The sequence below is a fragment of the Pempheris klunzingeri genome, chromosome 4, assembly GCF_042242105.1.
Source record: "Pempheris klunzingeri isolate RE-2024b chromosome 4, fPemKlu1.hap1, whole genome shotgun sequence".
Taxonomy (NCBI): Eukaryota; Metazoa; Chordata; class Actinopteri; order Acropomatiformes; family Pempheridae; genus Pempheris; species Pempheris klunzingeri.
Window position 1 is genome coordinate 10,079,968 of NC_092015.1, and position 16,833 is coordinate 10,096,800.

The window sequence follows — 16,833 nt, forward strand, 5'->3', positions numbered from 1 at the left end:
TTCCTGCCACCCTGGGCAATATTGGGCTCCTCTGTGCTTTGACAACCCGAAATATTGGAATCTCTGACTTTTTCTGAAGGAAAAAAGATAAAGGTAGGTCATTAATATCAAAAAATAATGTGTGGGATAATGTTTGCAAACCTGTGTAATATTTTGTATTTTAAATACATATAAAGTTCTCTTCTTCTTTACCTCTTGAACTCTTTAAAATGAGGGAGAAGCACTCTTTATGAACTACTGAAACCCATATTTTTATGCAGCATTGAATCAAAATATTCGACATGTGTCTTTTTATGCAGTTTTTCCTGAAGTTCAGCAGTCCATTTTTAGGAAATCTGGTGGTCTTAATTGAAAGTTAAAACAATCTTTTGGAGGCTTGAAAAATGCTTGTCAGCAGAGTGTGTTTTTAAAGATGGACCCACCTCTCAGTCTGGTAGTGTTAGAGGTTAATCACTTGTGTGCGTCTCCCTTGTTACTGCCTAATGAGTAATGTTTCTATAATCAGATCTGTCTTGCTCCAGCATAACATTTGTGTCACCCTGCTGAATGTATTTAGATGTTGTTTTATTCATATCCAGTGGTGCTCCGTGCTCTGGAGCAGGAAGTGCCTGCTATAATCTGTATAGCAGGGGCCAGACGTGGCGAGGCCCTAACTTGCTCTGTTTTTCTCTCTGTGTGTCAGTCAGGATGTACAGCTTCATGGGAGGTGGGTTGTTCTGTGCCGGAGTCGGGAACATACTCCTCATTGTCTCCACGGCAACTGACTACTGGATGCAGTACCGCCACTCCAGCAATTACATGCACCAGGGCCTGTGGCGGTACTGTGTGCCCGGGAAGTGCATGACACACACAGACAGCATCGGTAAGACTCGCTGGGTGTCTTCCACTGCATGCGCGCAGGCAGATCCTCATTTATATTTATTAGTTTGGTGACAATCGGTCCGTGACCTTGTCACTAACCCTGATCAACCCTGGGGATGCTTCCCTTTGGGACTTTGTTGTGGTGGTAAAATATGGCTGAGAGGGAAGTGCAAAGAAGTTGGAAATGATGTTACTAGCATGTAAATGAATCAAGGAATCCTCCAAAAAATTCTCATTTGATTCTTTTTTTGTAGAGATGCTGTGTCAAGAGGTTGTAGGGATTCATATGCAGGTTATTTTTCTGACTTTAAGGAATAGTTTGTATTTGCACCAGTCATGTAGTGCATACTTAAGGTGACAAAGATTTAATTTTCAGTAAAATATCCCAAGTTTAATTCATAAAATCAGGTGCATGTCCAGTGTTAAACACTAGATGGCAGGCTAGAGCTGAGAAAAAGTATGAACAACTGAAAGAATAAAACACACCTACACCTTTAACTGCATGAGCTGGAGATAATGTGGACATACTTTTAAAGTCTCAGTTGTCAGTCTTCATCCTTGTGTCCTCTCTCCCGCAGCGTACTGGGATGCCACCCGGGCCTTCATGATTCTCTCCCTGCTGGCTTGTTTCATTGGCATTGTGATCGGAGTCATGGCCTTCATCCACTACTCCTCCTTCGACGGGTTTGACAAGACATTTGCAGCCGGCATCCTATTCTTCATCTCCTGTAAGCTCCTCAGCCCCGCAACCCCCAAGCCTCTCTGAAGTCGTAGAGATCTTCATCAGTTAAACCCGATGATTTCATGTCTTGTGCAGGCTTCTTTGTGTTGCTAGCCATGGCCGTCTACACAGGAGTGACAGTGAACTACTACGGTAAACGCTATGGCAGCTGGCGATTCTCCTGGTCCTACATAATGGGATGGGTTGCAGTGGTGCTCACGTTCTTCTCAGGTATAAATCCTAACGCATGTACAAATGAAAACATGTGTGCCTCATTCTCATACTGTTTTTTTTTCTCCAATCTGATTGTTGTCCTCTAGGTATCTTCTACATGTGTGCCTACAGGATGCACGAATGCCCAAGGAACTCTAACTCACGCTGACCTGCCAAACACTCCAACACCACTACAGTATATGGCCAAGAGGAACCAATACCCTAACAACTTTCCAGCCTCTTCCTGTTAACCTAAATATTCATGAATAAGCAAAATAAATGAGAAAGAGAAATGCTTCTGTCATCTCTATGGTCTCTCTACATTAATAAAACTTGAACAGGGGGGCACTATTTTATCTATGACACCAGTATTGGAGATGATGCAGCTCCTTGTACTTGGATGAATTTTTCAGAATGACATACATTTCACAGAGACACAGATCCTCTATTTGAGGGAAGAATGTCTGTGTCAGATCGATTTACTTAAGTTTGTATTAGCTGAGAATGTAATTACAATGGTACATAAACAGCTAGTATCATACATTCCACTTAAGTTTTGGATCACTTCTAAAAGTGATGTGATAGTAGAGGAGATGTTATATATAATTCTTGCTTAAGGTTGTCTGTTGTGTATGAAGATGATGATAATCCTTCCTCAGTTACTTGTGAGTCTTCTTGTGGTGGCAGAGCCCAACCCACGCTGTCTACCACAACCCTGGTGACAACCCTGACTGGGGGTGTGGATGTGGTACAGGCTTCATAATATAATGCATATACTGTAACACCTATAATCAATATTATAATAGGATGTCATGGTAACTGTTACAATTAAGGTATTGAAAAGATGTGTGGTGAGTCCCAATTCAAAAAACTCTTTTATTTAGTGTCACACAGACAGTGTTGAGCAATATCGACCGTTTCGGCCACATAACCAGCTCAGAAAGAAAATACTCTGCGGTAATGCACACATTAACTGATTTAACCGAACGCAACACAGTTGCCTGAACAGACCGCCAACCAGAAAAGCCACAGCAGAAAGTGTTGCCTTCAGCCCAGCAAACAAAAATGAATGAAAACGTTCCCAAAACAGGTACGGTTAATGATTCAAATGGAGTATGTATATAACTCTGTGATATTATGACTGTGATCACCCTTCACACCAACCTTAAAACAGGAAAGAGAACAAGATCATGCAAGTCTGCTCCGCCTCTGGTTTAGTCGACCTCCTCGATGGTGGGTCCGGAGGACGCTCCTCCCCCAGGAGCACTGCCGGCTCCCGGGAAGCCGCCAGGCATTCCCCCTGCGCTCTGGTACAGCTTGGTCATGATGGGGTTACACACCTTCTCCAACTCCTTCTGCTGATGCTCAAACTCATCTTTTTCTGCAGACTGAGAAAAGAGTGGGGGAAAAAAAAAAAAAAGGGGGTGGGGGGGTTGAAGGATCAATCTGATGCCAGCCTGAAAATGATTTAGCTAGTTTACCTCCACCAAACTGGGCTATCCTTCCAGTTCGTACCTGGTTTCTGTCCAGCCAGCTGATGACCTCGTTACACTTGTCCAGGATCTTCTGCTTGTCCTCATCGGCGATCTTGCCCTTCAGCTTCTCGTCCTCAACAGTGGACTTCATATTGAAGGCGTACGACTCTAAACCATTCTTGGCAGCCACCTTCTCTCTCTGCACATCATCCTCTGCCTTGTATTTATCCGCTTCCTGGACCATACGCTCTATGTCCTCCTTGCTCAAGCGACCTGATGGATTTTATTTCAAAATGAACACAAGGCTGAGTACCGTATGTCAAATTTCATGAGCATGATTCAGTGTTTAAGATCTTCTTCAGGTCACCTTTGTCGTTGGTGATGGTGATCTTGTTCTCCTTCCCGGTGCTCTTGTCAACTGCAGACACATTCATGATGCCGTTGGCGTCGATGTCAAAGGTCACCTCAATCTGAGGAACCCCTCGTGGTGCAGGGGGGATTCCAGTCAGCTCAAATTTTCCCAAGAGGTTGTTGTCTTTGGTCATGGCCCTTTCACCCTCAAACACCTGCAGGTATATTGCCCGTCAATGGAGATTTATTTGACATTTAAGGCCTTCTCTAAAATAATTTCAAAGACAATAGTCATACCTGAATGAGCACACCAGGCTGGTTGTCTGAATAGGTGGTAAAGGTCTGTGTCTGCTTGGTGGGGATAGTGGTGTTCCTCTTGATGAGAACAGTCATGACTCCTCCTGCAGTCTCGATGCCCAGAGACAGCGGGGTCACGTCCAGCAGCAGCAGGTCCTGCACATTCTCTGATTTGTCGCCTGACAGGATGGCTGCCTGCACAGCTGCACACAAAAAATGGATTTAGAGTTTTACATTTCAAATTTGCCCTGAATAGGATTTTTATTATTAGTGCATATGAGTCACTGGTACATTCATGGACATAAAGAGGTCATACCTGCACCATAGGCCACTGCTTCGTCAGGGTTAATACTCTTATTGAGGTCCTTCCCATTGAAAAAGTCCTGCAGCAGTTTCTGGATCTTGGGAATACGAGTGGAACCTCCCACCAAGACAATGTCGTGGATTTGAGCCTTGTCCATCTTGGCATCACGGAGAGCCTTTTCCACGGGGTCCAGGGTTCCTCGGAACAGGTCTGCGTTCAGCTCCTCAAACCGGGCCCTGGTGATCGAGGTGTAGAAATCGACTCCCTCGTACAGAGAATCGATTTCAATGCTGGCCTGAGTGCTGGATGACAAAGTGCGCTTGGCCCTCTCGCACGCCGTCCGCAGACGACGCACTGCCCTCTTGTTGTCGCTGATGTCTTTCTTGTACTTTCGTTTGAACTCGGAGATGAAGTGGTTGACCATGCGGTTATCGAAGTCTTCCCCACCCAAGTGTGTGTCACCTGCTGTGGACTTGACCTCAAAGATGCCATCTTCAATAGTCAAGATGGAGACATCAAAAGTGCCCCCGCCCAGGTCAAAGATGAGAACGTTTCTCTCAGATCCAACCTGTAATTTGCGATGATTTCATTCACTTACAGCTGGCACTTTTGGATTTTTTTCTAAACCTCATATTCTAGTCTCCATTACTTCAGTGGTTATAAATATTATGTGTTTTACTCCAAAAGTACACATAAAACTGTCACAAACAAAAAACTCAACAACATGCAATTCACTACAATACACATGACAATAAGACTTAAAAAAAAATATTGTAACTTGTAGCTGAACAATTGCTTTACCTTTTTGTCCAGGCCATACGCAATAGCAGCAGCAGTTGGTTCATTGATGATACGGAGGACATTAAGCCCAGAAATGGTCCCTGCGTCTTTGGTGGCCTGGCGCTGAGAGTCATTGAAGTAGGCAGGCACTGTCACCACAGCATTTGTTACAGTCTGCAAGAAGGAAGTGGGTGCAAAAAAAAAATTGTAACATACATTTTGTAAAAAAACAACAAACAAAACAAAAATCAAACACAACACACAGGTGTACCTTCCCCAGGTATGCCTCAGCAATCTCTTTCATTTTTATTAGCACCATGGAGGAGATCTCCTCTGGATAGAAGGTCTTGGTCTCTCCCTTGTAATCCACTTTTACTTTGGGGCGTGAAGCATCATTAATGACTGTAAATGGCCAGTGTTTCATGTCTGATTGGACAACACTGTCATCAAACCGACGTCCAATAAGACGCTTTGCATCTGAAGGACAAGAAAAAAATGCAATAAATACACAGAAACAATGAATCATACTTATTGACTTGTAGGGGTGCTCTGATCGATCAGTCACTGATAATCATTGGCCAATATTCATTCTAAATAGATTGATCGGTTGTCTCTATAAAAGGTCCATCAGATGAGCTGATCAGTTGACGCAAACAGGTCTGGTTTGATTGACAGGCTACACGCAATTTAGTGCCAAGGCCCACAACAGGGAGACGGCTGTAGCATCCGGGTGGAGAGTTGAGCAGAGGCATGGTGGGATGATGCTTGCTTTTAGCCTCAGGGGCTAACACAACAGGCCTAATATCTGTGTGCACCATCTCAAGTCCAGTCTGCTAACAATGGTGGATTTTAACCCAGATGAAACCCAAATACTAACAAAGAAATAAAGACTGAGGTCCATCCAAGGTTTCATCTGGTAAAATCCTCCCTTATAACCGGACCAAACTTTAAATGCTGTGAACACAGCAGATACTAGCCCAGAGGGGTGTACTATGAAACAGGATTAGTTTGGTTTTCTGAGCCTGAGCTAAAGCCAGGGTTTTCAATGTCACGACGGTGGCGCTGTTTCAACCTGGCTAGATCACTGTTGTAACTTATGCTGCGAACTTGGTCTGGAGGAGGTTATGTTCAAAGTTTTGGCTTAAATTGGCTGTAAAAAACCACTGCCCTCTTTTTGTTTATGATATTCTCTGTGGCAGTGTAGATTCTCAGCTAAGGGAACGATCTTATGGCATTATTGAGCCTTAGCCTTATTAGTAATGCCACCGAATTGAGCCGCTCAGTTACAGTACTGTAAACTGTATACATTGCGTTGTCATGGGAACCTATAAGCTGCATTCAATTGGAGATACTGAAAATATTAACACACACTAAAAAATGCTACACGAAAAATCCTGATCTGAGCACCCTAATCAACGTGTGTCCTGAAAAATGTTTCATACCGAACACTGTGTTGTTGGGGTTCAAGGCCACCTGATTCTTGGCTGCGTCCCCAATCAGCCTCTCTGTGTCAGTGAAGGCAACATAACTGGGTGTGGTCCTGTTTCCCTGGTCATTGGCAATGATCTCCACTTTGCCATGCTGAAACACTCCCACACAGGAGTAGGTGGTGCCAAGATCAATGCCGACTGCTGGTCCCTTGGACATGGTTCCTGAGAGTATGAAAATGACTGCCTGTTAAAAAGTGACTGCCTGAAAATCTAGATACATGATAGATGAGTAACGCAAGTCTTCTCTAAACACTGGGGCTGGCTACCATGATACACATTTGCAGTATGGGGTAATGGTGCTATTATCAGAGTCTGAGGTGCTCGAACAGAAGTGGAAACAAACTGTCGCAGTGAAGTGAAGGTCCACAGCACCTGTTCAAGCCTCCGATGTCTGACAGCTTGGTAACAGCTGCCTTTATTATGGCAACACCAAACAACAGAGAGGAACGGTCCTTTTTCTGTGGAGCAGGTTAGTGTAGTCTGAAAAACAGACCATTATTCATCCATTATTATTTTTATCATGCAGCTGAAATATATGTTGTTTAGTTGATATGTTGCAGAGTTATTCAGTCTACTATTTTGATTATCCATTTATCTATTTGAGCCATTTTAACCTTGTCTGACTCAAGCTTATTGGGTGTTGCTGTTCTTTGTGTTTTAGATAGAGAGCTCAAAATGAACTAAAAAAAGAAAAAGAAAGTAGGCAGCAAATTAGAGGTAGAACTAGGGGTGGGTTTACTGGTTATCTGGATAATTTGCAACCTGGAAAATGAGCTGATGAAATAAAAGGCTTGGTCCTGGTTTCACTCAATAAGGAAGTTATCAAGATGACTCAGTAAGCAGTAACGTCTTGGACCAGGCCCTATGTTTACTGTTGCTCCAGCAGCACAAAGTCAATATACTGTAATGTCAGCCTAATGTTAAGCCACATGGGACGTTATTACAACTAATCTGGAAAATGACTCTCATGCTGGGACATGCGCTCCTCTGGTGGAGCAGAGGGCCACTGCACATGACAGGGTCTAAAAAAAAAAAACCCATGGAGATCTGTGCTCTGATGATTCAGGAACAATGCAAATCAGATTTGGAAAAAAGTACTTGATAGGTGAATCAGAACAGATTGGCATGAACTGAATCAACTATTTTGCTTCTAATTGCTTAAATGTTTGAATCTTTCTACAAGCTAAAATACCAGATTAATTCATTAAAATGACATATTTTGGGTTCCAGCTTTTCAGATGTTAGAGGGAAAAGCAGTAAATCTCAAAAAAAGACAACTGAAGGCATCAATTTGAGCTCTGGTGATTCCTCAATAAATTCATGATCAAATAATAGTTTTTTCGACAGGGCAGGAGAGATAAACAGATGATTCTCATCAATCCAAAATGTCAGTCAAACCAGAAATACAAGTATACGACTTTAATCTCAATAACGCAGGAGAGGCTGAAGTGTTAAGTGTGAAAATCTGTGCAAAATCACACTGGCATTTTTAGTTGCACAACAGAAACCAAACAGAAACATGCACATTCATGCACAAGATAAGACAAAAATACAAATCTACTTGGCTCTTGTTGTTACTCTACCTTCCCAGTGTTGTGAATAGTTGTTAGAAGTAATTTTGTGGTGGAGGAGTGATGAGAGAGACCCTGTGACAGCCTGGTCGGTGCAGCTCAGGCTGGGCTGCATCACCAGCTCAGCCCCAGTGCAGGAGGGCGTGTCACATCGTTTAGGAGGCTGAGCACTTTCTGGAACTTTCCCTTCACTTCCTTGAGACTGACACGCACTTAGAAATACTCCTCGGCTGACATGCATCACTTCGTCGCACATTAGAAACTTTGCAGATCAAACCATGGCGTGCAAACCTCAGCCTGATGGGAACCAGCGTGTTAGCAGCATCCTGTCATACCTGTTGTTAGCCATGTTAGCGCTAAGTTTCAGGTTGAACTACTGTCACACAGGGTGGGACGAAAAGTCAGCTTAAAGTATCAATTAACAAGAGAAGTTGGTGTTAAATCACGTCGTGGAGCTGAATGTTTAATATCACACAAATGCCGGCACCAGAAATGTTAGCTAATTAGCTTAGGGCTACATTTTGACTTATGTTTAATGTAAACAGCAGCAAACGTCATCAAATGATAAACGGTAGTTAAAGCTAACTAGCTAACGTCGCCTAATTATACCAATAAAAGTTGCTAAATGACATTATCCTCCCAGCTATACTCACCCCAGTTAAACTCACAATATGTCTTGTAATGTGGTTGAAGCGGCTGTTTTGGATACGGCAGGCTGGCCTCGCCCCGGGAGCCTGGCGGTGCGTCGGGTCCCTGGTGTCCGCTGCTGAGAGTGTGGGAGCGGCCGCGCCTCCTCCGCTACATCCCCACCGAGAACTCTCTAGAACAGGAGGAGCTGCCATCACTGCCCTGCCTCCACACACGGGCCAATTAAAAACACTGTGTGCGCATCTCCAAAGCACACACTGGCCCACTGCAGTGGTGGAGACAGCATGTGGAGTCTCTGCTTGGGTAAAATTAGTTGTAATACACTGCAGAAATACTGCATCACAGGGCCGTAAACACCTGGTGTACATTGGGGGTGGGGGCAATAACCCCCAGGCTCCAGGTGGGTCTGGGTAAATGTCCCCCCACAGAGACTCATCTGTTTTTATTTAAAAAAAAAAGTCAGGCTATTTTAGAGTTTTTATTCTTATTTTTCTGATTAGATAAAGTCTCATCTTTAACCCTTTGAAAACAGACAGGCCATTCTCCTCCTGCAGGAGGCGCTGTTTGTATTTTCCTGTTTAAATCAATCTAAGATAAAAACTAGAATAGATAATGTACTCATTACTTTGATGTTCCAAGCTCGTGTTGCAAGTTGATGACGTTGTGTTACGGACGGTACAAAGCACGGTGCGGAGACTCCAGAGGGCTCAGTTGCTAAGCTAGAGTACAGATATGGATATCATGTGAAACTAGACAAGCTCGGGCATCCACTCGTACCAACCACATTAGCCTTGCTTGTAACCAAGGGGGCTAAATAACATTAGAAAATCAGGCTAAATATTGGCAAGGGAAAAACTAGCATAGCCGTTTTCAAAGGGGTCTGTTGACCTCTGACCTAGACATTTTTAGTGTATAGTGTACAAGAGAGATAGTGTACACTAGTTAGTAAGTGTGCTAGTGTACAGTGATGATCATGACTGTGAGTAAAATTACCACTGTACCAAATGCACTGGGGAAATATTTCTGTTCTATAAAGTTGTCTTTGCACTCTGCTCATGAAAATGAGGAAAGCTCAAAACTAAAACATGTTAATAGTTCAAATAACTTCTGGAGTGTTAAGAAATATTGTTTTTATGTTTCTATGTTCAGAGTTGTTTTTGATCAGTATGTTTTGTGTCTTTATTTACTCAAATCTGATGTATGGCACAATGTCAATACTTTTATTGATTATTGTGGTTTATTGACCTATGTAAACTTTTAGCTGAGGTTGTACAGGTTTTTAAGATATTTAAGAGCATGATTTTCTGACATTTTGTAAACTAAATGATTAACTGATAGTGATAATAATTATTTGTTGCAGCTCTACAATAATAGTACAACAACACTGTATAACAGATGTGTCATATAGTTGCCTTTATTGCATATGCCTTTAATGTTGCACATAACATTGCACTCTTTTACACCATTATATTTATTTGACAACTATTGTTACTTTGCAGATTAAGATTTTACATACAAATCACATAATTAGTTTTAAAATGATATTACGTATCATTAACTTACAGTGTCCAAGAGTACATAAAGTAGTTGAAGATTAAAGTGCTGCTTACTCATGATGAATCAGTAATAATAGTTCCATAATACTGCATATACAAAGCATTACAAACTTGATTTGAGTAAATTAAAAGTACCTTTTCCACCACTGAGGAAGGAGAGTTCAGGCAGTGTAAGTACAGGCAGACTCTGAAGAAAACGAAAATCTTAACCACACCTATAAGTGCCAGGTTCAAATCCAGTGGGTCACTTTAGAAGTATCAAGGACGCTGAAATGTTACCTAATGCCTCTAGAAAAATGCACAATCCGTCGTGTAACACCAAATATTAATGTGAGAATAGATACTGGATTTCCTAACAAAAAAAAAAACAAGTGGGTCACAGATCTTTAAATTTATAACAAACCCTGGGACTGGTTTACGATTTACAGAACAGCTCATGTAGGACTGTGTCCTGATGTGACTGTTTTTTTAAAAAGGGCTCCACCTATGCTACTGCCCTAACATGTTATGAAACTGCTCAGGTGTTGCATGTGCTTGATAATGTGACTCAGCACACAGCATGCTCTAATTACAGCCAGTAGTTGTTGTTAAAAAGACAATCTATTGTAAGGTTAAACTAATAATTTCTGGATAATTTGAGTTTGTAAAGATGAAATACAAATAAAGGAAGATCTGATAAGATAGATCTAACAAGTATAATACAATGAATACAAACAAAATATTCATGCTTACTGTTCTAAATAGAATACAAAAATAAAGATATAGAAAATATAATTGATAGCAATAACATGTAACACATAATAGAAAATAAAGTGTTCACTGTACTTAATTTGAATGCATCGTGGGTTAAAACCATACATTTTGTAAGTTTCACATCTATTCTTGAGTTTTTCGAGCTGATGCAGTCAGTAGGTCTGATTGTTAAAAGGCAGACACGAGAAGGGTGAACATCAAAATTTATTTTACATTTTTTTTCTCACTCAAGTTGCCAACTAACCTTTTGATCAACTCTTTGGTCAGGTTGTTTAATGCCTGCGTAGATCAAGCACAGAAGACCCCTTATTGTTTAAAGTGGCAATAAAAACATGATCAAAAATGTCAGGTTTTCTGAAAATATTGTTTTTTCACTGTGGCCTTGTGTTATGTAATTTAGTGCTGTTGATGAACTGTGTTTTTCAGAACAGTGTCCCCAAGAGCCCCTTTGGTGGATAAATATCAAATTCCCTTTACTGTTTAAAGCCTATAGAAACACGTGTTTTGTCTTCTGGGATTTACGAAGCCGCCATTCTTTTTTCTATGTAAACAACCATGGATGCCTTTGTTCCTATTGAGACTGCATGAAATCTGTTATTCCTCACATTTCTGTGAGACACATTCACAGACACATGAGAGTGTCATGTGCACTGGATTGACATTGTTAGAGAGTGTAATAATGTGCATGCTGATAAAGTACAACCATGTGAGTAACATGAGACATATAGATGGAGCTGTTCTGTGCTGATAAGAGAGAAAAACTTTATTGAGTCTAACAGTCATACACATCCACACCAAGATCCCTCCTTTTCTTTATGGTTGTCCAGGAAAAACAACCAGTACAACATGTTTCAAGATTTTAGAATGAGGGAAGAGAGTTAGATGAGAAGATCGATCATGCCTGTCTGTTACATATAAATCAGCAGCCGGTTAGCTTAACCTAGCATAAAGACTGGAAACAAAGAGAAACAGCTAGCCTGGCTCTAAACACAGGTAACAAAATATTCTTTGCAGCACCCCTAAAGGTCACCTCTAGTAACTAATTTATTGGCCACTGGAGAGCAGAGGAAACAAGTTGGGAACACAACACAGACATTACATCACATGTTAAGTTGATATGACGAAGTTGTTAGCAAACAGTTCCTTATTTACACATCCAGCAGTTATGCAGCAACGTTATCATTCATTCAGAATATTGTCTACGGCCAGCTGATGAATGGAAATCCAATATTCACTCTCCTTTAGCTCTGTTTTTGGTCTCCACCAGCTCGTGAGGGAAATATCTGGCTTTGAAGCTCCTATGATCCACTGTGTTCACCAGCTAGTGGCTCATTTCAAGTGTCTGCTGTTTTGTGCTGAGCAGATTGTGTACAGTGGGGTTTACAATGAGCTATAACTAAGTGTAAAGCTCCATAACGCCAAGGAGGGCTGCACAATACAATATATGTACTCAGTGGGACATTATATGGTCAAAAAATGTTAATATATTATATTTTTATTATTTATTATATTTCTCTACAATAATTTCTAATTACAGTGCTGTGAAAAAGTATTTGCCCCCTTACAGATTTCTTCTGTTTTTGCTTTATTGTCACACTTACATGTTTCAGATCATCAAACAAATTTTAATATCACACAAAGATAACCTGAGTAAATACAAAAAGCAGTTTTTAAATGATGATTTCATTTATTAAGGGAAAAAAGCTATCCAAACCAACCTGGCCCTATGTGAAAAAGTAATTGCCCCCCCTTGTTAAATCATGAATTGACTGTGATTAACCACATGTTTGAAAGCTGAGTTCAATTTCACTTGCCACACCCAGGCCTGATTACTGCCAGAGCTGTAGAATCAAGAAATCACTTAAATAGACAACATGAAGTAGGCTGAAAGATCTCAAAATGCAACACATCATGTCCCGATCTAAAGCAATTCAAGAACAGACAAGAAACATAGCCATTGACATCTATCAGTCTGGAAGGGGTTAAAAAGCCATTTCTAAGGCTTTGGGACTCCAGCGAACAACAGTGAGAGCCATTATCCACGAATGGAGATAACATGGAACAGTGGTGAACCTTCCCAGGGGTGGCCGGCCTACCAAAATGACTCCAAGAGTGCATCGACGACTCATCCAGGAGGTCACAAAAGAACCCCGAACAACACCTAAAGCACTGCAGGCCTCACTTGCCTCAGTTAAGATCAGTGTTCATGATTCAACAATATGAAAGACACTGGGCAAAAATGGCCTCCATGGGAGAGTTCCAAGGCGAAAATCACTGCTGACCAAAAAGAACACAAAGGCACATCTCACATTTGCTAAAAAACATCTTGATGATCCCCCACACTTTTGGGAAAATATTCTGTGGACTGACGAGACAAAAGTGGAACTTTTTGGAAGGTGTGCGTCCCGTTACATCAGCATTTTGGAGAAAGAACATCATACCGACAGTCAAACATGGTGGTGGTAGTGTGATGGTCTGGGGCTGCTTTGCTGCTTCAGGACCTGGACAACTTGCCATAATTGATGGAACCATGAATTCTGCTCTCTACCAGAAAATCCTGAAGGAGAATGTCTGGGCATCAGTTCGTGACCTTAAGCTCAAGCGCACTTGGGTTATGCAGCAGGACAATGATCCGAAGCACACCAGCAAGTCCACCTCTGAATAGCTCAAAAAAAACAAAATGAAGGTTTTGGAGTGACCTAGTCCAAGTCCAGACTTAAATCCGATTGAGATGCTGTAGCATGACTTTAAACAGGCCGTTCATGCTTGAAAACCCTCCAATGTGGCTTAATTAAGACAATTCTGTAAAGAAGAGTGGGCCAAAATTCCCCCACAGCGATGTGAAAGACTCATTGCCAGTTACTGCAAACACTTGATTGCAGTTGTTGCCACCAAGGGTGGCACAATCAGTTATTAGGTTTAGGGGGCAATTACTTTTTCACATAGGGCCAGGTTGGTTTGGATAGCTTTTGTCCCTTAATAAAAAAAATCATCATTTAAAAACTGCTTTTTGTATTTACTCAGGTTATCTTTGTGCGATATTAAAATTTGTTTGATGATCTGAAACATGTAAGTGTGACAAAAAAGCAAAAACAGAAGAAATCTGTAAGGGGGCAAATACTTTTTCACAGCACTGTACATGTATATGTGTGTGTGTGTGTATATATATATATACACACACACACACATATACACTGTTGCCCATAAAGTTGGAATAATTGTTCAATACGCCCAATTTTGTTAAAGCCTGAATACACAGTTTGCAAAGGTTAATTAGGGCCCGAGCACCAAGCGGTGCGAGCGGTGCAAAAAACCAGGCGACCAGGGGGCCAAAAACATAGTTGAAATGCAAGGAATTCTTGTTATTATTCTTCTTGTCGTTCTTCTCCACAATGAATTGCTAATTGTGGTTTAAGTTTCATTGTGATATGTTTGGAAGAGTTTAATCAATAAAGTTGAGAAGATATACACTTTATTTATCAAGAATAAATCACATTGTCACAATCATTTCATGAGAAGAGGAAAAAAACATTTTATTCCAACTTTATGGGCAACAGTGTATATATAATGCTGAAACTGATATATCTGTGATAAGCTTGGCCTCAGATTCCATGCATCCAGCAAAGCTCACAATACATGCTCTTGGCTTACTTGGCAAAGTTCTCGTTCCCAGCCAAACATTGTCAGGAATACACTGTCATCCTATCTTATGTTCTTTTCTAATTAAAATATTCAACACCCTGGACATGGCCTATATTGTTAATCGACTAGATGATCACGCATCAATTGCGATGAAATGAGCTTAACCTCAATTTGTACCTCAAACAGTCAAAGTCATCGATTTTCCTGTTCAGGCTTAGTCATGGGACATCATTATTTTGATTCTTTAAAGAACTACATTTGAATGAACTGCACATTTAAAAGCCCTTTAACAAACACTAACTGTGCCCGCTTCTTTTTAATCCTCAGGTCCTGACCTAAATCTGCCACAGGCCTGTACTAGGTTAGTATTATTATTTCCCAAGGGTGACCACATTTGCTTCTTCTGGGTCCAGGTTGTGAAGAAATGTGCCCTCGGTAACACTGATGGCATGGCTTGCAGACAAATACTTATTTAAACAACAAAGGAGAGATTAAAACTGGCATTTGACATCGGATATGTCCAAAGTAATCTAACAGGCACCTTTTTCAGGCTGTATCCTCAAGTTGCATTGTGGTGGTGCTCCTCAGGGAACTGAGTTACTCAGGAGTCCCTTTCGTGTCATGATGCTCCACAAAAGACTTTGGATTTCTCTCAGATAGGTGTGTCTTTTATCCTCTGACTGTACAAAACAGCACCGAAATTTTCTATTTACAGTTTGACGCCTGAGGCCATAACAAAAACTGATCCATTACGAAACTCACACTTGGAAGAACAATAATGAGAATTTTATCACATCTAAAGATCTTAAAAAAGAATACTGATCAGATCACTGATCCTGCTCTGTCATAGTTCTATGAAAAATAAAACATTGTTTTTGTGTATACATCATGGTCTCCTATGCAACGCTCTCCCTGCCCACACACAAGATTGCAATCAAGTGTTTTTCCGTTGTCATTACCAGCCATTAAGTTTGCATTATCCCATGTATAAGTTATATGTTATGCTAAAACCAAATGTGAGATGATTGCTAATGCATTACTGGAAGTTTAAAGCTGACTGCTGTGAATGTGGCAACAAGAGCAGACAAAGTCAGAAGCAACACCCTGCTGGTAAACGTCCATATTTGAGAAGAAAGAACATCAAATAAGCAAACTATGGATTTCAGACTGAACATACTGAACCAAAAATGGTTACGTGCTACAACATCCATCCATCCATCCATCCATCTGTTGTCTATACCGCTTATCCTTAAGGGTCGCGGGGGGGCTGGAGCCAATCCCAGCTGACATTGGGCGAGAGGCGGGGTTGAGAGACAAATTATTAGTCTTACATTATATAATTTATTGTAAAACTCATTCATCTCTTGAGGAAAAGTACCCAATTTCTATATCCGTCTTTAAAAAGATGCTGACCAGCTACCAGCTCCTGTAGTGGACTCACCTGTCTGACCTCATTGAGGACTGGGACAAGCTAAAATAAATCCTCTCTGCTGACATCAATACCATCAAATCAATAATCCAACCAAACATCCAAGACGTGGCATGAAGATTGGTCATTTCAAAATAACAGATAAGACCAAAATCCATCTGGAGATCCATGGAAACACTTTTTTGTGACACATCTCAAATATTAGTCACTTTAAATGCATTTAAACATTTGAATCCAGAAACCGTGGCTAATGATTTCAGATTAATCGACTGAACTTCAAATGATGAATATATTTAATTAAACTGCAATGTAAAGCAATAATGATAAATGCTGATTGAGAAATCCTCATCCAGGATAATCTGACAAATTCATTCTAAAGCCCCAAGTCTACCATTTTCTGAGGATAAATTCCACTTTGTGTATGTACAAACATTATTTTTTATTATCACACTCTATTACTTAACACCATTTATGTGCCTTGTGGCAGAGAGCTGGTTACAATAAACAGGCGTCACAAAGGTGACCAGGAGATGACATTTTGAACTTTGTAAAAAACAAGTTCATCTTATGTTGATTTGGCATTTTTAGTAAAATTCAAAACGTATGTAAAAATATTCAGTGAAAAATGAAGATGATAAAGGCTCAGCTCATGTAACAGTATTGTCTGAGACACATCCTCACACGCCCCTGTGTGGGCGACAGTATAAATGAAGAGATCTGGTGGCTGATAGCACACCACAAA

General features: G+C 40.9%; 2 protein-coding genes across 3 annotated transcripts; one reads left to right on the forward strand and one right to left on the reverse strand.

Annotated features, from left to right (window-relative positions):
• Positions 1–687: 687 nt before the first annotated feature.
• Positions 688–1,964, forward strand: LOC139200410 (lens fiber membrane intrinsic protein-like). Its single transcript, XM_070829706.1, has 4 exons — positions 688–862; positions 1,440–1,589; positions 1,679–1,813; positions 1,903–1,964. Exons 1-4 carry the CDS (start codon positions 688–690, stop codon positions 1,962–1,964), a joined length of 522 nt encoding a protein of 173 aa, XP_070685807.1.
• A 682-nt stretch (positions 1,965–2,646) lies between these two features.
• On the reverse strand, positions 2,647–8,826 carry hspa8b (heat shock protein family A (Hsp70) member 8b). Of its 2 annotated transcripts, none has more exons than XM_070828985.1 (9): positions 8,732–8,826; positions 6,445–6,654; positions 5,274–5,479; positions 5,024–5,176; positions 4,235–4,790; positions 3,919–4,121; positions 3,638–3,836; positions 3,311–3,543; positions 2,647–3,183 (listed from the first exon to the last, which is right to left on the reverse strand). In XM_070828985.1, the coding sequence occupies exons 2-9, from the start codon at positions 6,647–6,649 to the stop codon at positions 3,010–3,012; spliced, it is 1,929 nt and encodes a 642-aa protein (XP_070685086.1). In that variant the 5' UTR covers positions 6,650–6,654; positions 8,732–8,826; the 3' UTR covers positions 2,647–3,009. The 2 variants fall into 2 exon arrangements, with proteins under 2 accessions (XP_070685086.1, XP_070685085.1); XM_070828984.1 differs by having other exon boundaries at positions 8,717–8,812.
• Between the last annotated feature and the right edge of the window lie 8,007 nt (positions 8,827–16,833).

Bases quoted from the DNA above. Each gene is read 5' to 3' on its own strand.
- hspa8b (XM_070828985.1), bottom strand. From the start codon at position 6,649: ATGTCCAAGGGACCAGCAGTCGGCATTGATCTTGGCACCACCTACTCC. The intron at 5,480-6,444 runs GTATGAAACATT...CTTGTCCTTCAG, and splicing joins CCCCAACAACACAGTGTTCG to ATGCAAAGCGTCTTATTGGA. The intron at 3,184-3,310 runs GTACGAACTGGA...CTCTTTTCTCAG, and splicing joins GCTGGCTGGACAGAAACCAG to TCTGCAGAAAAAGATGAGTT.
- LOC139200410 (XM_070829706.1), top strand. From the start codon at position 688: ATGTACAGCTTCATGGGAGGTGGGTTGTTCTGTGCCGGAGTCGGGAAC. The intron at 863-1,439 runs GTAAGACTCGCT...TCTCTCCCGCAG, and splicing joins GACACACACAGACAGCATCG to CGTACTGGGATGCCACCCGG. The intron at 1,590-1,678 runs GTAAGCTCCTCA...TGTCTTGTGCAG, and splicing joins CATCCTATTCTTCATCTCCT to GCTTCTTTGTGTTGCTAGCC.